This window comes from Caretta caretta, chromosome 6 (genome assembly GCF_965140235.1).
Source record: "Caretta caretta isolate rCarCar2 chromosome 6, rCarCar1.hap1, whole genome shotgun sequence".
Classification (NCBI taxonomy): domain Eukaryota; kingdom Metazoa; phylum Chordata; order Testudines; family Cheloniidae; genus Caretta; species Caretta caretta.
Genome location: NC_134211.1, coordinates 13,012,813 through 13,035,811, shown reverse-complemented (window position 1 = coordinate 13,035,811; position 22,999 = coordinate 13,012,813). Strand labels below are relative to the sequence as shown.

At 45.7% G+C, this 22,999-nt stretch overlaps 1 protein-coding gene across 1 annotated transcript in view; it reads left to right on the top strand.

Annotated features, from left to right (window-relative positions):
* Positions 1-2,196: 2,196 nt before the first annotated feature.
* Positions 2,197-22,999, top strand: part of CLCF1 (cardiotrophin like cytokine factor 1) — a 39,609-nt gene continuing 18,806 nt past the window's right edge. Inside the window, exon 1 of the mRNA XM_048852938.2 lies at positions 2,197-2,898. Coding sequence (XP_048708895.2) covers positions 2,871-2,898 — 28 coding nt within the window. The 5' untranslated portion in view covers positions 2,197-2,870. The remainder of the gene's footprint in view (positions 2,899-22,999) is intronic.

Here is a 22,999-nt window from a genome sequence, read left to right as displayed (position 1 = left end):
TCTAGTTTACAGAGACACCAAGAGCAAAGCTTGTCCCATAAATGAGGCTAATTGAAAATAAACCTTTTTTAGTTGTTGCACTATGCAAAAAATAAATATTCTTGTTTGAAAATCTTTTAAGAAAAAAAGTCACGCATCTATATTAAACCAGACTGCTAAAACCAAACAAAACTGAGTTTTTACAGAGATCTTGAAGCTTTTTATGTCATTCACCAGAGCAGTTGTTCAGAGAGGAAAAACTCACTGAACTTGGACACCAGTGCTACACAATACTGCAATGAGTTTTGTATGTATTTTGCAAACTGGTGAATGGGAATTTTGCCAGAGGAAGGACTGCAGGATAGGGCCCATATCATTATGTAGTTCTTGTGCATACACAAATGTATGTGTAAATGCAAAACAAGGGAGAAACAGAATGATGACTGTATAAATGTCTGCTGAACCTATTAGACTTTTAAATGCATTTAAATTTACATTGTGTGTGTGTGTATTTGTATATAACATGTATGTGTGTGTTACATAAGTATTTATTGTACATAAAATATTCCTGGAGGAAGGGATGACGTCTTTTTGGACACTGGTCACCTGTTTTAGGGTGGAAATATTTATTCTGCTGCATTTAGATTTAGCAAAATACTTTTAATTTTTAAATATTTCAAATTTTGAATGCAGAGACATTTATTTTGAAAAATACCACCAAGCAGATGGGAAAGCTGCCTCTGCATCTAACTTTTTACAAAGTTGGAGCCCAGTGCTGAGTCACAATATGCAGTTGAAAGGTCTTCTGTTGAAATGGGGCTATGATGCCTTTTGCTGATTAATGAATCACAAATCTAACACCCCCCACGCACACAAACACACAAAGGGAGAAAGAAAGAATGAATGAATGAAAAATAGAAAACGTGTGAACTTTAGTGAGGAGGGAGGGTGGGAACTCAGAATTCCACCCCCCAGAAAGCCCACAACTCTCCTTTCATCAAAATATTTGCACTCACCCCCATCCATCCCATTCTGGTGTCTGTCGCCTGGTGAAATGCTTAGCAGGGTTAGTCACCTGCGGATGACTAAACCACTGCACGCGGCTTCCTTTCTCTCTTGTTTAGAGAAAACAATTTACAAAAAAAAAACAACAACCCAAAAATCAACTGTATTTTGTTTTCTATGAAAGGTCAGCAGAAAGGGGAGAAAAAAAATGAATGAACCAGCATCACTTTTCCAAGTCCAGTGTCTGGCATTTGGGCTGGGGCAAGGGCAGAGGGCTGCCTTTTGGCTTGTAGGTTTTTTTCTTATGGGCAAAACTTTTTTTAAAAAAATTCTGGAATGTGAGGAAGAGAGAAAAAGAGGAGAGGTGGGCTGAACATTATAGAAAGTAGAAGAGAGACTGAGACAGCTTCTGTCTGTCTGTCTATCTATCTTTCCTTTTTTTCCCTTCTGTTGTCTATGTATATTTGTATATGTCTCTCTTTCCTTTTTATTTCTTTCCATCTGTCTGTATCTTTCCTTCTTTCTCTCTCTCTCTCCATCTTTCTCTGACTGTACCCTTCTCTCACTCACCACCCCCTCCATCTCTCTGACACTCCAACGTTTCTGACACAGGGTGGCACCGCATACTTACTTCACCCCCTCCTACTAAAACTTTATTTTGTAGAAAAGAGAATAACCAATCTGCCTCTACCTCTCCTCCTCTCCCCCCCTTTATACCCCCACCCTCAGGGACTGGTGTTTCAGCTTGTGGTTAAAGCTTTACACGTCAGGAAAAAAAAAGAGGGCTAAAGAATAGCCTCATTTAAAAAAAAAAGAAAAGAAAGAAAACCACACACCAACCCAAACCAAACCCTAAATGAGTGGGATTGGCAAATGGGATTATTAATCCTGGCCAAAAATAAAGGACCGCAGACTCTGTGCAGCCCCCTTGGAGAAAGGAAGCACTAAATCACAAACCTACCTTGAAGGGCTGCAAGTCCTGAGTGTAGCTTTGGCTTTACCAAATGGATTTCAGAGCAGGTAGGGAGACCTCTGCACCTTTCCCAACCTCCCCTTCTCCAAAGGGAAGTCAGCCCTCCCCCTCCTCCTTGCCTGCTGCGTCCCATCTCCCCTCCCCACCCAGCGCGCCCTCCACCCACAACTCTTTGGGAAACACTCTTTAATTTTCCGCAATCTCTTTCCAAAATGCCTCTAACAAAAGCTTTACAACATCCAAAGATCTGGGGTGTGTGAGAAAGGGGTGGCATTGCCCCCTATCCTCTAAGATATATTTTTAAAATGTCTCTTTTTTCCCTCCTCCTCTTGCTTTCAGAAAAGCACGTCACCCTTTAGTTCCATAGCTTCCTACCTTTGCCCAAAGCTGAAGAGCCAAGGGTGGGAGGAGGGGAAAGAGAGAAAAATGAATGGAGCCTGGTTTTGTGTACAATTGCATCAAATACATTCTTGAAAGCAACCTGGTTCTGCTTAACACTTGAATTTAAAAAAAAAAAAAAAAAAGCAAGCAGCTTGGAGAGAGGGTGTATGCAATTTTTTTATTCTTGCATTCCTGGACACCAATCAAAAGAGCAAATCAAGGGAGGTGGAAAGGGGGAGAGAGCGAGAGAGCATGTTTAAAACTTTGCGCACACACACACACCAAAAAAAAAATATCCGAGACAGCTTTTTCCACCTAACACCCAAGCAAACACAAACCAAAACAAATAGGGAAGAGGAAAAAGAGAGAGAGAGAGAGAGAAACAGGGCAGAACGATCAGGGAGAAAGGGAGGCTTCGCCATTCGCTTGGGGCTTTGGGTTTAGAGTAATAACTAACCAAAAAGTTTGATTTCTTTTGAACAAATTCTGCAGCCTTCCTTCCCCCACCCCAACCCCACAATCTGAGTCTACTATGCTATATGTTGCTGGGGAGATTTCAGGTAAGACTGAAGCGTCTCTACTATTTTGGCAGGGGATGGGGGTGTAGGGGCGGGGGTCTCGCTGTGCGTGTCGTGTTTTTCTTTTCTGAACCGCTGCTGATTCTAATTTGATTTGATTAAAACGTCTGTCTGGCTTTGTGATTGATTTAAGACTTTGCCCCCTTTTTTTTTCTTTGCTTTCTCTCGTTCTCTCTTTTCCATGCATGTTTGTGATTACTGTGGGGGAAATGCCGCTTAGCACGGAGAATTAAAATCCAGGACTGACAGAGAGAAGAGGAAAATGAAAGTCACCAGGATTTAGAACAGAAAGATTTTTTTTCCCCTATGGCTTGATTTAAGCACTTACACCAAAAAAAAAGAGAAAGGGTTTGGTTGCTAAAATAGACTACATTTTTAAAAGGACATTGAAGCTAGGTTTCAGGGACACTGAGGAAATACCCCTCTTTGGAAGGCATGCACTCCCCCTTCAAAATTCTCCAGAGCTTTTCTTGGTTGTGAAGGACTTTTTGTTTGTGTTTGTGTTAATCTTTGGAGTTTTAACATTTGAAACCTAGTTAGAAAAGTGCCTCTTTGTGGGGGAGCAAAAAATGTTTTCAAGGAAAGGAACAGCCCCAGAGTGTGGAGGGTGTAATTGTATAAGCAGTAGGGGTTTTGTGTTTTGCAGACTATACTGCAAGCTTTCTGGGAAAGAGGTTGCCATTAAAATAAAATAAAATTGTAAAAACAACCCTTAAAAGGTCAAAATCTTGACTTTCCTGGACTCGCTCTTTTGACAATTGTGCTGTTAGATTTGTTGCACGGGATGAGGTGAGATTCTCCTCCTTGGATGGAGTCAGTTATTTGAAAAACAAAAAAATTTCTGTTAATTTTTTGTTCCAGACTGGAGGTGCTGGAGTGAGTCAGGAAGGGCATAGTGGGGAAAGTGGGAGAGAAGGGCCAGAAAGTGTGAGGACAGAAAGACTTAATGGATCTATCTACCAAGACCCAAGACAGACCGAATGAAACCCTAGGGCAGGATTTGCTCCTTCAGGTCTCTGAGGACTAGAAATCCAAATTCTCCATGCACAATCCCCAGAAACATGCTGTCTGTCTGTCTGTCTGGTCTGTAGCTGGCAAGGGCTATTTCTTGGCCAAGAGTGCGGAACAACGAAAATCTCTGGGCGGATTGAGGAGGGAAAGACAAACTGAGAAATGGAAGAAGAATAATGTACAGAGGAAGGGGAGATGGAGAAGGGCAAGCGTCTAGCAAAATCCCACCTTGTCCCCATCCCATTCTGTCTCCCCAAGTACATGATGCTAGGGGAAGTTGGATTTTCTCTGTCTTTGGGGAGAAGGGAAGGGAATGAGTCCTAGAATGAGCTGTGAAGCTTGGAGCTTCAAAGCCCCTCGGCTTTGTCACTCATCAGAAACACTTGGATCCTGACAGGAATCGATGTACCCAGCTCCTATTTGGAAGGCGCTGCGAGGGCACAGCCCCTGCGCACATCTGGGCTGCATTAGCCACAGACCAAAAAAAGCCTCCAAAGGGAAATGCAAAGGGCTCTCCTTACGGGACTGGCTTTGGGGAGGATTTATTCCCTGCTAAGTGGCACATTTTTCCATAAATTAAAACCCTTCCCCACTGTACCTGCACCTACACTCACAAGGCAGTTTTTCTCTCATACACACATGCACACACACTGGTGCACACATGTACATACGCCAGCACACACACACACAGACACATACACACACAGAGGCAAACTCTCACACACACGCACACATGCAAACTCCCCTGCACACATCCTCTATATACACACACAGGAAAACTCTTTCACATACATGCACACACAGAGGTGGACGCACTGGCAAACTCTCTCATTCACACATACACCTATGCCAACATAAACACAGGCAAACAGGTGGAAACACAACAACTCCAATCCGCATGCGAGGCGGGATCTGCAACAGCACAAACAGAAACCACAGGTTGCATCTGAAGTTATTCAGCACCCATTTTAGCACTGTGTCACCAAGGTCTGTGTGTATGCATGCTGTGCGCACGCATGCATGTGCCCTACTCAGGGCATGGCTTCAGGACACTGACCTGGAGAAGCTGGAGCCCTGACCACTCTAGTGCTTCCTCCCTTGCTATCCCCAGGGTAGCTGCGCTGAGGTTGACAACCAGACACTAAGTTTGCTCAAGGGGGGACCTACCCATCCCATCCCAGCCCTGACCTGACTCCACTGAAATCAACAGCAAGACTGGTCTGCAAACTGGCCATGGGTGAGTGAGTAGAGGCACATGGCAGGGCCAGGGCCAGCCCGATGAACCATCAGAGAGACAAAGGACATTGTGTGAAGGGTCTGACTCGGGAGGATGCTTGAGAAATGGCTTAGAGAGCACAGGTCGTGACCACTGTTAGAGTCTGGGTTCCAGCCGCACAGGCGGGTGGGCTAATCCAGACAGGCACATCTTATATGCCTGCACAACATGCTTGCCTGAGCACACATGCTGACATGCTCTCACTCGCATGCTCATTCATGTACACACACGCTTACATGAGCATACACACTGACATGCTGCCACTTGCAAGTTCAGGCCTGCGCACACACTCGCATAAGCACACATGCTGACACGCTCACACTCACATGCTCATGCTCACATATATTTGCTTGCAGTACGCACATGGTCCAACTCACAATGCTCATGCTTGTGCTCACATGCTGACATGCTGACATTTGCAGGCTCATTCATGCTCACATGCTGACATACTCCCACTCATACAGTCATGCATGTGCATACATGCTCACATGTGCATACATGCTGAGATGCTCCCACTTGCATTCTTATCCATGCACACATGCTGGCATGTTCCCACTCATACACTCATGTATGTACACATGACCACACAGGCTGACGCTCACATGACCACACAGGCTGATGTCTCCGCACTCACGCACTCTTGCATGTGCACTCCCTAACATGAGCACACACGCTCACATTTGCATGCTCATGCATGTGCACATGTACTCATGTGAGTGCAGATGCTTGCATGCAAGCACACATAAGCACGCGCACATACCTGAATGCCAGACACACTCCCCTACTCATGCATGTATGTCTTCACATGTGCATACTTGCATACTCACACAAACACACATTCACATACACTTACATGCTTATGCACACATACACAGAGGTACACATTTCCTGTACTTACTCTCAAACACTTGGCTTAGCTTTGCCGCTAGCAGCATGGAGATTGGGGGATACTAGGGATATGTCTACACTGCAGATTGTACCTGGTCTGGGTTTGCCAAGCCCACTTGCGTTTGTCCACACTGCAGAGCTGCACACGCCTCATTCCCAGTAGCCATGTCCACATTGGCATGGCAGTTACACATGTTTGGCACTATGGTTTCCGGGGCATATCAAAGGGTTCTTTGAGCCTCATTAACTCGAGCCACTTTAGGAATTGGTTTTGTGGTGTATTGTGAACTTCTCCTCACATATAGGAGGAAACTGTCTTCACTGCAGAGTTAACTCGAGTCCTGTCCACACACAAAACCACTTCACTGAGTGTGGTGGTGCTTTCAGCTCAAGCTGGCTGACCAGTCAGGGAGTATAGGTTACACTCGAGTTAGCCCAGCTTGTCAGCAGCTAACATGACAGCTCTGTGCAACTGGAATGTTATTTCACAACTTAACTGCTCTCACTTGAACTAGCCTAACTCAAGAGGAGTTCACTCCAGAGTAGATAACTGTAGTTAATTCTGCAGTGAAGACATAGCCAGGTTAGTTTTACTGCTGGCAGAAGAGGTAGGGGAGACACAACGGTTTCTGTGGTTTGCTAAATTCCTCTGCATGGTTTTCTCCCCTCCTCTCTCATCCTCAGGCTGGCATGTGAGGCAGGGAATATGCCCTAATGTTTGAGTCAGGACAGCTGGGTTGTGTTCTGTTTATTCACTGTGCCCTAAAGCAGGTCTCCTCCCCTCTCTGGGCCTCAGTGTCTCCCTGTGAAGATAGTGAACTTGGCACAGGGCAGCTGGGATGCTTTGGCCACTGTGTGTGAGCAATTTGAGTTCCTCAGGTGCTAGGTATGGGTAGAGAGCTGGTGAGTGTTAGCTGGGGAAGTCTGGTAGCCTTTTTCAGGAGGATCCCATTGATTCATGGCATGGGGGCATGATCTGGGCTGGCCTGGTTGCTCGGCTCCCTTTCACTTGGCATCGTCACTGTCTTTTCCCCTCCACTCTGATCTCTGCAGGGGAATCTACTGCAGTGCTATCTGGGTTCAGGCCTGGCCCATATGTTTCAGGGCCATCAAGGGATGCTGCAGGCACTGGCCTGGGATCTGCCCAAGGAACAGGTTAAACATGAGCAGCTTGGATTGAGCATGGGCCATGCTGAGCAAGGGAATGAGGGCAAAGTCATTGAATGTTGGGGCGCAGGCTGCAGAGGAAGAGAAATATTGCCAGCAATGGGTTATTATTCTGGTGTAGGCAAGACGCATGAATGTGTGACTCAGTGTGTGGGTGTGTGTCTCAATCAGTTTGTGTGTGTCTCTCTCTGCCACTTGTATGTGTCTCAACCACAGTTTGTGTGTATTTGTGTCTGTATGTCTCAGTGGGGGCAGGGGGGAGTGAGAGAGCGAGAGCTGGGAAGTGCCTTTCCCCAGGCTCACGGGTCTGGATGGAATTAGGGGCCTGCGCACCCATGTTAAACAAGTTTGTTTCCATCATGCTCCTGGCTGGAGCCGGTGATGGGAAATCCAGGCCCAGCTAATTACAGGCCTCGCTGGAGTCTCCCGTGCTCTGATATATTTATAAACATATAGAGGAGACAGGATGTAAACAATCAGTGCGAGCAGGCTCTGAATGTATCGACGGGCGTGTGTGCTTGGGGGGGGGGGACATGAGGCACGGGGGAAGAGGGAAAGGAGGGGCATGGAGTAACCTCACACTCGGACACTAATTCACACCCACACATTCATTCACTTAGTCTCACACACTCACTCACACATGCACAGAGGAATGTACTGTATATGATGATAGGAACTAAAAAATGCAAAAAACCCCAAACCAAACCAAAAAAAAAAACATCCAACCCTTACTATACCCTACAAAGGCCAGACATATGAGAGACGAATGTGGCCCCTGCGGACACACAGATTGTACCAGAATCACTCCCTTCATGATCATGCAATACTGGGCAATTGCAAACAGAACATGTTGGGGACTTCCCCTACAAAACTTTGCTACTGCCCTCAGTCCTGATCCCTCTGTTATCCCAGCCCTGGGCTCCCTATACACACAATTCTGCTGATGCCTATGTATTCCAACTACCAGGTTCCCTGCTATGCTATCCTATCCCTGGAGTTCAACCACCCCTCCTCCAACATATAGCCCCAGCTGTGTTGGTGCCCATCAGTTCCAACCCATAGCCCCCAGCTAATCTAGTCTTGGGCTCTCCACACACACAGCTCTGCCAATACTCCTCAATCCCAGCATACAGCCAGGAATTTAAGAGCTATTGTGATATCTGCAGGGATTCCCCCAGGGAGGCCGCATGGCCATGGGGGTAGCCAGGGGATTCCCTACAAATAGTGTCATAGCTACAGGAGGCAGAGGGATATCCATGGGGATTCCCTGTGTGTGTGGTGTTCGTGGACAGCAGAGTGGTGTGAACCCTGTAAAGATTCCAAAGAGTTAATTCCCCTGTCACATGACAGGGTCAGTAGCCAGTTACTGCAGTGGTGGCTGTTACATCTGGCTGTGAGTCCATGTTTTGTTTGTTGAAAATTAAATAAAATATCAGCCAAAAATAACAAACACAGAGACATTTATCCCATTTATAATATTCCACATAGAAACACCTAGCCTGGAGGTCAGGGGAGACAGCTGAACCCCAGACAGATGAGAGGACTATTCAGCCTCCTGTCAGTAAATGCCATCTCTGAGCCTACCTGGCTTCCAATTACAAGCCTGTAAGCCTGACTTCAGTACCAGGCAAACTGGTTGAAACTATAATAAAGAACAATATTGTCAGACGTATAGATGTACATAATTTGTTGAGGAAGAGTCAACATGATTTTAGTAAAGGGAAATCATGCCTCACCAATCTACTAGAATTCTTTGAAGGGTCAAAAAGCATGTGGACCAAGGGGAGCCAGTGGATATAGTGTACTTAGATTTTCAGAAAGCCTTTGACAAGGTCCCTCACCGAAGGCTCTTACGCAAAGTAAGCTGCCATGGGATAAGAGGGAAGGTGCTCTCATGGATTGGTAACTGGTTAAGAGACAGGAAACAAAGGGTAGGTATAAATGGTCAGTTTTCAGAATGGAGAGAGGTAAATAGTGGTGTCCTCCAGGGGTCTGTTCTGGGACCTATTCAACATATTCATAAATGATCTGGGAAAAAGGGTAAACAGTGAGGTGGCAAAATTTGCAGATACAAAATTACTAAAGATAGTTAAGACCCAGGCAGACTGCAAAGAGCTACAAAAGGATCTCTCAAAACTGAGTGACTGGGCAACAAAATGGCAGATGAAATTTAATGTTGATAAATGCAAAGTAGTGCACATTGGGAAGCATAATCCCAACTGTACATACAAAATGATGGGGTCTAAATTAGCTGTTACCACTCAAGAAAAAGATCTCAGAATCATTGCAGATAGTTCTCTGAAAACATCCACTCAATGTGCAGTGGCAGGCAAAAAAGCGAACAGAATGCTGGGAATAATTAAGAAAGGGTTAGATAATAGGACAGAAAATATCATGTTGCCTCTATATAAATCCATGGTACACTAACATCTTGAATACTGTGTGCAGATGTGGTGACCCCATCTCAAAAAAGATATACTGGAATTGGAAAAGGTTCAGAAAAGGGCAACAAAACTTATTAGGGGTATGAAATGGCTTCCTTATGAGGAGAGATTAATAAGACTGGGACTTTTGAGCTTGGAAAAGAGACGGCTAAGGGGAGGTATGATTGTGGTCTATAAAATCATGACTGGTGTAGAGAAAGGAGATAGGGAAGTGTTGTTTACTACTTCTCATAACACAAGAACTAGGGCTCACCAAATGAAATTAATAGGCAGCAGGTTTAAAACAAATAAAAGGAAGTATTTCTTCACACAACACACAGTCAACCTGTGGAATTCCTTGCCAGAGGATGTTGTGAAGGCCAAGACCATAACAGGGTTCAAAAAAGAACTAGATAAATTCATGGAGGATAGATCCATCAATGGCTATTAGCCAGGATAGGCAGGAATGGTGTCCCTAGCCTTTGTTTGCCAGAAACTGGGAATGGGCAACAGGGGATGGATCACTTGATGATTATCTGTTCTGTTCATTCCCTCTGCGGCACCTGGTACTGGCCACTGTCGGAAGACAGAATATTGGGATAGATGGACCTTTGGTCTGACCAAGTAGGGCCATTCTTATGTTCTTACATGGCCATCTCTTTATTATTTCTGTTGCAGTATCATCAATCAGGACCCCAGTCAGCTTTCAGGGCCTCATTGTGCTAGGTGCTGTACAGACAAAGGGTATGTCCACATAGCTGCCCAAGTACAGCCCCATCCCAGGTCCTAGGTATGTACTTGAGTTGGATGGCTAGCGCAAGCTGCCACCTGTGCCACTGTGGCCACACTGCTATTTTTAGCATGTTAGCACAAGTAGGGATAGCATGTGCATGTCTACATAGGGTGTGAATTATACCTCCAAGCTCCAAACCTCTAGGCTGTCTTTGCACTAGCACTCACAAATTAAGATACAGACAATATGCAGTGCATAAATAAACAGTTGTGGGGGACCAAGTAATCTCAGAGACAGGGCTTTCAATAGAGACTGGGGCATTTTCCTACAAGAACAGGGGACTGTTCATGAAACTGAAAGGTGCAAATTGAAAACTGATCAAAGGAACTACTTTTACATACAGTTCACACTTAACCTGTGGAACTCACTGCTACAAGATCCCCTTGAGCAGGACTCAAAACTGATCAGGCATTTAGACAGATAAGAATATCTAGAATTTATAGTAGTAGATATTTTAAAAAATTCTCATGAATTTTGTAAGAGATATAAACCCTTCAACTCGGTGGCATGACCTAATCCCTAAATGCTTGACAGTTTAAGTAAATTGCTGTAAAATTACACCTTGAGTTACATCACTGCAACTCTGTGTGTAGATCAGGCCTAACTATTGAGGCTTAAGAGGAGACGTTCCCTGGGGATTTGTTATCCTATAACTCCCCACTGAAAACATCCTTCCTCTGAAGCAGCTACTGGCTACTGTTGGAGACAGGATACTGGGCTAGATAGGCCACTGATCAAACATGGCAACTCCTGTTGATTTAAATTATCAATCGCAGAAGCGTCAGTGGTCATAGGTGGCCATTAGCCTAGCTGATGCTGGAAGATAGTGATTTGTAGGCATCATGGCAAAGTAGGTTCTAAGGAGGGATCCTGCAAAGGACAAGGTGATGGCTTTAGTAATTTTGATGGGGAGCCCTTCGCATGCCTAGAGGACAGCCTGTGAGAAAGTGTTGGAAAAAGAGATGTTCAGACAATCAAGACTGGTATCACTGGCAGAGCAAAGGCAGGAATAAACCTTGATAAGAAATTCTACAGGAGAGGTGGAGTGGGGCTGATTGATGGACAACAGTAAGGACAAGAACCTAGTGTTTGAAGAAAGGGGAGCCAGAGATGGACACAGAAGTGGGCAAGAGGATCAGAACGACTGGCCAGGAAGATGAGCCTACTGGCAACATTCTGGATTAATGTGACAGTGAGCAAGGCAGGAGGCATTGAGACTGAGAGGATATTACAGTAATCAAGGTATAAGAGGACAAAAGTCTGAACAAGAACTTTGGTAGCCTGTACAGAGAGAAAAGGCTGGACCTTTAAGATGTTGCAGGGGAAGAAGTGGCAAGATTGAGACATGGCCTGGATGAGTGGGTCTAGGGTGAAATCTGAGTCCTGGAAGAATTTGGAGTTATGAATATGAATGACAGAGAGGATGGTTGTGTTGTCCATCATAATAGAAAAAGAAGGAGGGGAGAGGAAAGGCGATCAGGAGCCCTGTTTAGGCCATGTTAAGTTTGAATTGCTGGCTGGTCATCCACAAGGAGATGTCAGAAAGATAGGATGGATGGAGACAGGTCTGGGTTAGAGAGAGATGTGTGGGTCATCATCATCAAGATGGTTGTAAAAGCCTTGTTTGTAGCTAAGCTCATCCAGAGATAGGGGGTAAGGGAGAAGAGGAGGGAATCAAGGACAAAACCAGGAGTCACTGCAAGGGAGAGAGGAGGGGGAGGAGCCACTGGCAGGGCGATCTGATTATTGAAGGAGAATCAGGATAGGACAGAGTCAGAAAAGCCCAGGGATGATAAGATAAGGAGAAGAAGAGAATAGCTGACAATGTCAAAGGCATCTGATAGATCTAGGAAGAGGAAGCTGGAGTGGAGACCCTGAAATTTGGCCATAAAGAGGTTGTTAGGGCTCTTGATGAGAGCTATTTCAGTGGTGTGTAGGAGGGGGTCTAGAATGGAGAGGAAGGAAAAGAGCTTAAAACTGTGGGTGTAATCTGCATGCCCAATGTATCTGGAGATGAAGGGGAGAAGGGAGAGGTGGGGTCAAGGCTGGGGCTTTTATAGTAGGGGAGATCAATGCATGTTTGTATTGTGAGGAGAAGGAGCTGGAGAGAGTGAGAGATTGAGAGCAAGCATGAGAGTAGGTCCGAGGGGGGGTCAGGAGACTGGATGGAACGAGGTCTCTGGGGCTGAGAGTGGGAAAGAGGAAGGAGAATGTGATAGAGGAGGGATCATTGGGGATTAGTTTTTCCTTTGATTTTTTTATGTGTTCTTGTTCTCAGAACAGCTTGTTCCGTGGTGGCCTCTTTAGTCAGCCTGCTGGAGATCTGCCCTGGGAAGCTGTTTTTGCTACTCCTGGTGTTTTTCACTGTCAGTGACTGAGTGGGCATGCATTACTTCTGTCAGCACTCAAGAGCTGACAGCATTCTGGATGTGTTAAAGGGAGGACATCAACAGCGAGCCAGTGTCACCTTGGTATTGTTTAAATGCCTCCTGTCAGATTGGCCCTTAGGGTGGTTATGACATTGGGGTGGATGGTGCAACTGTTGCTTCGGTATATTACTAGCTACTTTCTGTTTGGAGTCTAATGTTCACTCCCACTTGCAATAGGGGTCACTTTTGGGAAGCCTGTCATAGTATTTTCTGTCTTTGGCTCACAAAGCTCCTTAGGTGCTGCCACTAAGGCATCTGTCCTTCTGCCCTTGAGTCTCTGACTTGGTAATTCTAATAAAGCTTTGAGAGGTGCGTTGGCGTATCCTAAGTGCTAAGTACAGACCCCAGCAGATCGAGGGACATGATCGTTCCCCTCTATTAGACACTGGTGAGGCCTCATCTGGAGTACTGTGTCCAGTTTTGGGCCCCACACTACAAGAAGGATGTGGAAAAATTGGAAAGAGACCATCGGAGGGCAACAAAAATGATTAGGGGACTGGAACACATGACTTATGAGGAGAGGCTGAGGGAACTGGGATTGTTTAGTCTGCGGAAGAGAAGAATGAGGGGGGATTTGATAGCTGCTTTCAACTACCTGAAAGGGGGTTCCAAAGAGGATGGATCTAGACTGTTCTCAGTGGTAGCTGATGACAGAACAAGGAGTAATGGTCTCAAGTTGCAGTGAGAGAGGTTTAGGTTGGATATTAGGAAAAACTTTTTCACTCGGAGGGTGGTGAAACACTGGAATGCATTACCTAGGGAGGTGGTGGAATCTCCTTCCTTAGATATTTTTAAGGTCAGGCTTGACAAAGCCCTGGCTGGGATGATTTAGTTGGGGATTGGTCCTGCTTTGAGCAGGGTGTTGGACTAGATGACCTCCTGAGGTCCCTTCCAACCCTGATATTCTATGATTCTATGATCCCTTAGATCTATCAGGAGATTTCTTAAATCACATCCTTTGATACTGAAGTGACTTTTCAGCTAACCCCTTTGATTAAGGTAAGGACTTGAACTGAGAATCCAAGACAATTGCAGAAAGAAGTCACTCGTGAATTGTGGACCATCCTCTGTTGTTAACTCATCTGGAAACCTATGGTGTGCAAAGGGCAATTTACAATGATGGATGACATAGTTACTTGATATGTTGTGCAACAGTTCAATTTAAAAAATAATTAAGTAGGAGTTGATTAATAAGAGGTAATCTTTCCCTGTTAAGTTCAACTAGAACTGCACCAACTTTGGACAAGGGAGTTCAGGAATCTCATATGGTTTCAGTTCTTTTGCATTCTGTTTCCTGTATTGATTGCAGCCTTCAAGCTCAGATATGTTCTCTTTAATGGCAGCATTCATGCTTGGCTACAATAGGGCATCTTGGTCTCTATTCTTACATGGTTCGATAGCCAGATAAGTACTGTGGAAGATGCTTTGCATTTGTGATCTCATGCTTATGACATGATGTCATTTGGACAGAATGCCATCAGATGCAGCAATTCCATCTCTGGTTGCAGTAAGTTTTTATACTTGGAGGTGGTTGGGCTTTTTCCATTGACTATCTGTATAGAATTCTTCTCTTCTGTTCTCATGAGGTTGGGTCGTTTGGTGTTTCTCATTGGAACTTGTCAACTTTTGTTTTGGAAATGAATGGGTCATATTACTTCAAACTTATTTTCCTGTAGCTCCTTGTTTTCATGTTGATAGGAGTTTAAAATTGTGCCTAATATAAAAAGCTCCTTGCTGGGTCTACATTTCACACTCAATGAATTCTTTTGCAATTTCACAATCACTGTCTGAAGCCTAGGCACAATGGTTTTGGTAAAGTCGCTTTTAATGGCTTATGGTCTTTCTCAACCTCAATAGGTTTCTGTCCATAAACATACTCATGAAACTGCTCACAATCATGTACAATTACAACATTTCCACTTCAATTGAGCATAATTTTGTTGGGTTTTAGCCCATGCTTTGGCTGCATCTGCTACTGGGTGATCATCTGGCAGAAGGGCAGCTCCTGTCCCAGGAGAGGTGGTGGCAGCTGAGATCTTAGGCTTTTTATTAATTTCAAAATATTTCAGTACCAGTGCTTCTGTGACAAAAAATTTTAATTCCCAAAAGTTTTTCTCTTGCCAGTTACATCCCAGTGCCATTCTGAACTGCCCTCCACAAGCATTCTGAGTAGAGCCCCTAACTGCAACAAGTGAAGGATCAGTTTGCTTATCTATGCTAATCCAACCATCAATCTATGTAAGATCTCCTTGTCTCATTCTATTTGTCAAGTCACTTCCATCTTTCCTGGGTCCAGCTGAATTCCTTTGTCACTGAGTATGTGTCCTATGTGAGCTGTAGCTCACGAAAGCTCATGCTCAAATAAATTGGTTAGTCTCTAAGGTGCCACAAGTACTCCTTTTCTTTTTACAACTCATTCAGCATTTCTCCTCTCCAATGCTGTGGCCCACTGCAGAATGTGTCCCATCCTGTCATTTGGTTGATCATTTTCAACCCAACTTTGCAGATCATTGATTAATACTTCCACTCTGTCCAGCTCCCCTAAGATCCAAGAAACAAGGCAATGCTGAAAGGACATTGTTTGAACATATGTCTACCAAAATGGAAGTTGGATGTTCAGAGTTTTGCATTTTCACTGCTGAGTTGGACCTGCCAAAATGCTTGGCTTGCTTCCAAAAGTGAATTATTATTACATTTTGAAGTCTAGACATGAACTCCTCAATTGTCCTCATGGGGAAGCATTCATGTTTGGTGGCCTTATCCAAAACTTTTGGATCTGTAGAAATCCTGAATGTGTTTAAATGTAGAATGTAACATGGCGACCACACTGTTAGCCCAATAGTACCTAACTTAACCATCTGGCCAAGTTCAGTTTTTATGTTATCTCTCAGTGCTAATGGGACTTAACTTGGTGCATGTATTTTTGGTGGCAGACTGGGATCTATATCAGCATGACGTATAATATCCTTAAATGCATCCCAGTCCATTAAACAGCTCATGAAACTCTTTAATATCTTTTGCATCCTGTTCTGTAGACAAGTTATACACCTGTTTGATCATCTGTATTTGCAGCCGTCTCCTTAACCTAAGCACGCATGAGGCTTCCTGTCCCATTATTTCTGAGTGGTATCTGTTCTTAACAATGCCAGTGGGGCTTTGCCACATGGGTTCATTTTGAGCCTGCTTTATTAATCAAGTTGTATTTTCTGTATTAACATTGGGCAATCACTAATCATTTTTCATATGTGATCTGTGATTATCTTGGCTCCGCTCCAGGGTCAATTTTGAAATTTATTTGTTCCTTTATTTCTAATGTTGCAGGGCAATCTGCCGTATAACCTTGCTTTGTAAATATATTAAGAGACTCAACAAAAACTCTTGTTACTATATCATCAAATAGTCAAACCGATAAATTAAACAGTAATAAGTCACCAGGGCCAGATGGTATTTGCCCAAGAATTCTGAAGGAACTCAAATATGAAATTGCACAACTACTAACTGTGGTATGTAAGCTATCACTTAAATCAGCCTCTGTGCTGGATGACTGGAGGATAGCTAATGTAATGGCAATTTTAAAAAAGGGCTCCAGAGGCAATCCTGGAAATTACAGGCTGGCAAGCCTAACTTCTCTACCAGGAAATTAGGTTGAAACTATAATAAAGAACAGAATTATCAGACACACAGGTGAACACTATATGTTCAAGAGTCAACATGTTTTTTGTAAAGGGAAATCATGCCTCACCAATCTATTAGAATTCTTTCAGGGTGTAACAAGCATGTGGACAAGAAGAAAAGGAGTACTTGTGGCACCTTAGAGACTAACCAATTTATTTGAACATAAGCTTTCATGAGCTACAGCTCACTTCATCGGATGCATACTGTGGAAAGTGTAGAAGATCTTTTTATACACACAAAGCATGAAAAAATACCTCCCCCCACCCCACTCTCCTGCTGGTAATAGCTTATCTAAAGTGATCACTCTCCTTACAATATGTATGATAATCAAGTTGGGCCATTTCCAGCACAAATCCAGGTTTTCTCACCCCCACCCCCCCCACACACATACACACACACAAACCCACTCTCCTGCTGGTAATAGCTTATCTAAAGTGACCACTCTCCTTACAATGTGCGTGATAATCAAGGTGGGCCATTTCCAGCACAAATCCAGGGTTTAACAAGAACGTCCGAGGGGGGGGGGGTAGGAAAAAACAAGGGGAAATAGGTTACCTTGCATAATGACTTAGCCACTCCCAGTCTCTATTCAAGCCTAAGTTAATTGTATCCAATTTGCAAATGAATTCCAATTCAACAGTTTCTCGCTGGAGTCTGGATTTGAAGTTTTTTTGTTGTAATATTGCAACTTTCGTGTCTTTAATCGCATGACTAGAGAGATTGAAGTGTTCTCCGACTGGTTTATGAATGTTATAATTCTTGATATCTGATTTGTGTCCATTTATTCTTTTACGTAGAGACTGTCCAGTTTGACCAGTGTACATGGCAGAGGGGCATTGCTGGCACATGATGGCATATATCACATTGGTGGATGTGCAGGTGAACGAGCCTCTGATAGTGTGGCTGATGTTATTAGGCCCTGTGATGGTGTCCCCTGAATAGATATGTGGGCACAGTTGGCAACGGGCTTTGTTGCAAGGATAGGTTCCTGGGTTAGTGGTTCTGTTGTGTGGTATGTGGTTGCTGGTGAGTATTTGCTTCAGGTTGGGGGGCTGTCTGTAGGCAAGGACTGGCCTGTCTCCCAAGATTTGTGAGAGTGTTGGGTCATCCTTCAGGATAGGTTGTAGATCCTTAATAATGCGTTGGAGGGGTTTTAGTTGGGGGCTGAAGGTGACGGCTAGTGGCGTTCTGTTATTTTCTTTGTTAGGCCTGTCCTGTAGTAGGTGACTTCTGGGAACTCTTCTGGCTCTGTCAATCTGTTTCTTCACTTCCGCAGGTGGGTATTGTAGTTGTAAGAATGCTTGATAGAGATCTTGTAGGTTTTTGTCTCTGTCTGAGGGGTTGGAGCAAATGCGGTTGTATCGCAGAGCTTGGCTATAGACGACGAATCGTGTGGTGTGGTCAGGGTGAAAGCTGGAGGCATGTAGGTAGGAACAGCGGACAAGGGTGATCCAATGGATATAGTGTACTTGGACTTTCAGAAAGCCTTTGACAAGTTCCCTCACCAAAGGCTCTTAAGCAAACTAAGCAGTCATGCAATAAGAGGAAAGGTCCTCTAATGGATCAGTAACTGGTTAAAATATAAGAACCAAAGGGTAGGAATAAATTGCCAGTTTTCACAGTGGAGAGAGGTAAATAGCAGGGACTCCCATGGATCTGTACTGGGACCAGAGCTGTTCAACATATTCACAAATGATCTAGGAAAAAGGGTAAACAGTGAGGTGACAAAGTGTGCAGACAATACAACATTGCTCAAGATAGTGAAGTCCAAAGCAAACTGTGAAGAGTTACAAAGGGATCTCACAAAACGGGCTGACTGGGCAACAAAATGGCGGAAGAAATTAAATGTTGATAAATGCAAAGTAATGCACATTGGAAAACATAATCCCAACTATATACGTACAAAGTGATGGGGTCTAAATTAGCTGTTACCACTCAAGAAAGATATCTTGAAGTCATCGTGGATAGTTCTGTGAAAACATCTGCTCAATGTGCAACAGCCAAAAAACCCACCATAATATTAGGAACCATTAGGAAAGGGATAGATAATAAGGCAGAAAATATTATAATGCCACTATATAAATCCATGGTACCCCCAACCTTGAATACAGTGTGCAGGTCAGGTTGTCCCGCCTGAAAAAAGATATATTAGAAATGGAAAAGGTACAGAGAAGGGCAAAAAAAAAATTATTAGGAGGGTGGAACAGCTTCCATACAAAGAGAGATTAAAAAGATTGGGACTGTTCAATTTAGAAAAGAGATTACTAAGGAGGGATATGATAGAGATCTATAAAATCATGACTGGTGTGGAGAAAGTGAATAAGGAAGTGTTACCATCCTCTTCATATAACACAAGAATCAAGGGTCACCCAATGAAATTAATTGGCAGTAGGTTTAAAACAAACATAAGGAAACATTTGTTCATACAACTCTCAGTCAATGTGTGGAACTTGCTGTCATGGGGTGTTGTGAAGGCCAAAAGTATAACAGGATTCAAAAAAGAATTAGATAAGCTAATGGAAGACAGGTAGATCAATGACTATTAGCCAAGCTGGTCAGGGATGCAGCCCCATGCTCTGGGTGTCGCTAAACGTCTGACTGCCTGAAGCTGGCACTGGACAACAGGGGATCTCTCACTTGATAATTGCCCTGTTTTGTTCTTTCCCTCTGAAGCATCTGGCACTGGCCATTGTCCGCAGACATTATACTGGGCTAGATGGCCAGTATGGCCATTCTTATTTTTTTGTGATCATGGTTTTGTCTTCCAGTTGTATATTGAGTCTCACTCTCCCTGATCTATGGAAAGTTACTCTGGTGTGACTTTCCTGTTTAGACAAGGCCAAGCTCTCATTCTTTCTCCCCTCTGTATGTCCATTCCTCTTCTATCTCATTCCTCTCTCTGTTCCCCGTCCCTCTATGTCTAACCCTACATCCCTCTCCCATCCCTCTTCCTCTCGCCTGCCGCGACACAGCTTACCTCAGAACTGAAAAATCCCTGGAAAGCACAGCCATTGTCTGGTTAATTTCACAAGCCGTTTTCTGCACATCCGTGAAGCCTTTATTATTTATACAAATGAGCCTCCCATTTCGAAGAGCAAGAGACTCTAGGGGCCCCACACACACACATGGTCACTTCCAGCCTTTCCTGCTCTCTCAGCCTGAAACATGATCAGAGGTAACAAGCAGATGCAGAGACAATCATGATGTGTAAACCTAACCCCAGGCAACCCCCTAACTCGAACCCCACCTGATCATGGACCTTCATCCTAAACCCAACTGACACTCCAGCCCCTGCCTACATCCTAACTTAACTCCCTCCCCCCACAACATCCTGACCCCAGCCGCTGCCCTAATGTCCCCTGATGCTTACCAATACCTAAATCTGTAACCATAATACCCCAACTCTAGCCGTCACCCCAGCTCACACTTAACTCTCAGCCAACCCCAACCCACAGCCTAACGCTAACCTATTCCTCAGCCAAGCTCGTGCCTTGATCTCATTCTAACCCTCACCTGAAGCCTAACCCTAAGCCTCACCCTGATTCCTTCCAGCCCACATCCTAACTGCAACCAGTGTCCTAACCCTCACCCCAAATGCGAACACAGTCCTAATCTTACCCTAACTCTGACCTCAATCCCACCCCAGCCAATACCCTAACCTGCAGCCAATCCCACACATCATCTAACCCTCACATTCCCTTAAGCCCACCTCCAACTCCCTCCCACCACCAACACATTAACCCTTGCCCCAGCCGACATCCTAACCCTTAACTAGATCAGAAATCTAACCAACACTTTCACTGAAACCCAACCCTAATCACCCTGATCCTTCCCCAGTGCTTCCCTATACCCTAAAGCCAACCAACAGCTTCATCTGCACCCTAACACTCACCTACACCCAGGCCCTCCCATAATGCTTCCCTAAACCCAAACAAGAGCTTCAGCTGCACCCTAACATTCACTTATAATCCAACCCTAAGCACAATGTCACTTCCACCCTATCCCCAATGATTGTCCCATCCTATTCAGTTTTCCTCCCTGCTCTCAACCCAACTCTCCTCTGACCCCATCCCTAACCACATTCACTCTCATTCCCCCTCAATCCCACTTCTAACCCCAAACCTTTTCTTAATGCCAGCACCAGCCCCAAGCATAATGCCATCCCTCCCACTAGCCCTAGGCCTACCCCTTTCCCCTTTGGCATAGACCTGCAGCTTGGCCCCAGGACATCTGGAGGGGTACATCTACACTGCAATTGAAACCTGTGCTTGTGCCGTGCCAGCTGACTTGGGCTTGCAGGGCTCAGGCTAAGGGGCTGTTTAAGGTGTAGACTTTCAGGCTTGGGATGGAGCCCGGCATCTAGAACCCTGCAAGATGGGAGGGTCCCAGAGCTCGTGCTGCAGCCTGAACCAGAACATCTGCACTGCAAATAAACAGTCCCTTAGCCTGATCCAAAGTCAGCATGGGCCAACTGCAGGTGTCTAATTGCACTGTAGACATACCCTAGAAGTGATCTGGGTGGGAGCTGTGACCCCCAGTGCAGGAGCTTCTCCCCATCCGCTCTTTCTCACTCTTCTGTTTTACTGCCTTGGCTCTTTCTCTCCCATTCCCTCTCTCTCCATTCCCCTCACCAGCTCTGTCTCCTTCCATCTCACTGTGTTTGTATTTGGGTTGGAAGGCAGCAGCACTCACCGTGCAAGGCAAGCTCTAGAAACCTGACCCTGCAGTGGGCGCAGGGTCTTGTCCCAGCCCTGTCTGTGCAGCCCTCCTTCATGCAGCGAGCAGGAAAATGTGTCAAAATGGGCCATAAAGTTCTGTGCTGGGGCTCACGCCACCGTGGACTGGGCCAAAGCAAACACAGGAGGGAGGGGGAGTTACACAATAGCACTTCCCTCCCAGCAACCCCGCCCCACACCAGTGAACAGCTCCCCCCCCACACACTTGCACAGGCAGGGGTACACACATACACAACCCGCTGGTGCGCTCCCAGGCCTACACACACCCAGAGGAGCTCTCCCCCTCACCTAGGGGGAGCAGTCCTTGCATAAAGCTCCTTAATCTGCCAGCACGAGAGAAGACCCCAGCCAACCAATGTGGATTTGCTCACTCCCGGCCCAATGTGCTTAGTGTAGAGGGAGCTTTACTTTCCTTGCAGCTTCCAGTGCAAGATCCTGCCTCCCACATTGGGGAGCAGGGTCCCACAGGGGGAGCAGTGTAAGGGGCAGAGTGAGGGGTCTCTTTGGGGCAGGGTCCCACAGGGCGGGAGCAGTGTGAAGGTGTCCCATAACAGAGCAGGCACAGCCAGATGGACTGGTGCTAGCAGGGGGAGTCCCAGATGCCCACATCATTGGAGCTTGACTAGTAGTTTGTTTCTTAATCTCTTTGCATCTTTGACTGTGAAATCTGACATGAAAGGGCATCATATAGCTTCCATCTGTAATAACCATCCCGGTACTTCCACCAGCAGGGCAGCCAAATACTCCCAGCTGTTGGGGTACAGAAGAATTGCAGTAGCAGGGGGGCTGCAAGTCAGGATTATGGAGCATCTTTGAGCTATGTGGGGGGGAGCCTAGAGCTGGTATGGCTGTTGGCCTGTGGGTCAGGATTGAGGGGCATTGGCAGAGCTGTTGGGGTGGGGGTGGGGAATAGTCTAGGTCCGGGATAGCTGAGGGGCTGTGAAGCAGGATTTAGAGGCATTAGTGGAGCAGGGGGTGGGGGGAGAATCCGGGCCTGGAATAGTTGGGTGGCTGTGAGTCATAATTAAGGGGCATCAGCAGAGCTGTGGGGGAGGGGAGCAAAGGCAGGCTGTGAGTCAGGGTTGAGGGGCATCAGCATTGTCGCCCCCACCACGGGAGATATGACGGGGAGATTCCTGGAGCTGTGATGGGAAGTGGAGTCTGGGGAAGGCAGCTCCCTCGGCTGCTGAGCGAGGTGCCAGTTGGACGGGAAACGTCTTGGAAACGAGACGTGACCTTTATAAAATAACAGGCTAATTGGTTTGTCTTTCATAACCTGCCCCTGACGTCAGGGGAGATGACAGGATCCCAGGCTGCGGTTTCCTGCAGGCCTCTGCAAAGGTCATTGCGGGCCACTCCCGGGCCCTCCCTATATTAGGGTCTCCCCCCTTTGCCCAGAACAGCTCCCAGCTCCTTCCCAAGTTGGGGTCTCCCCTCTCAACCCCTGGGGACAGCACACAACTCCCTTCCAAGTAGGAGTCCCCCCTCACCTCTGGGTCCCCCCTCACCTTCCTGAGTCTCAGTGCCCCCCTTGACTTCAGGACATCTCCTAGTCCCTCCCCAAGTCGGGGTCGCCTCTCATCCCTGGGATAGCTCTCAGCCCGTCGCTGATTTGGGGTCCCCCCCTCACACCCTGGTAAACCTCCCAAGCCCTCCCCAAGTTAGGATTCCCCCTCATTCCTTGG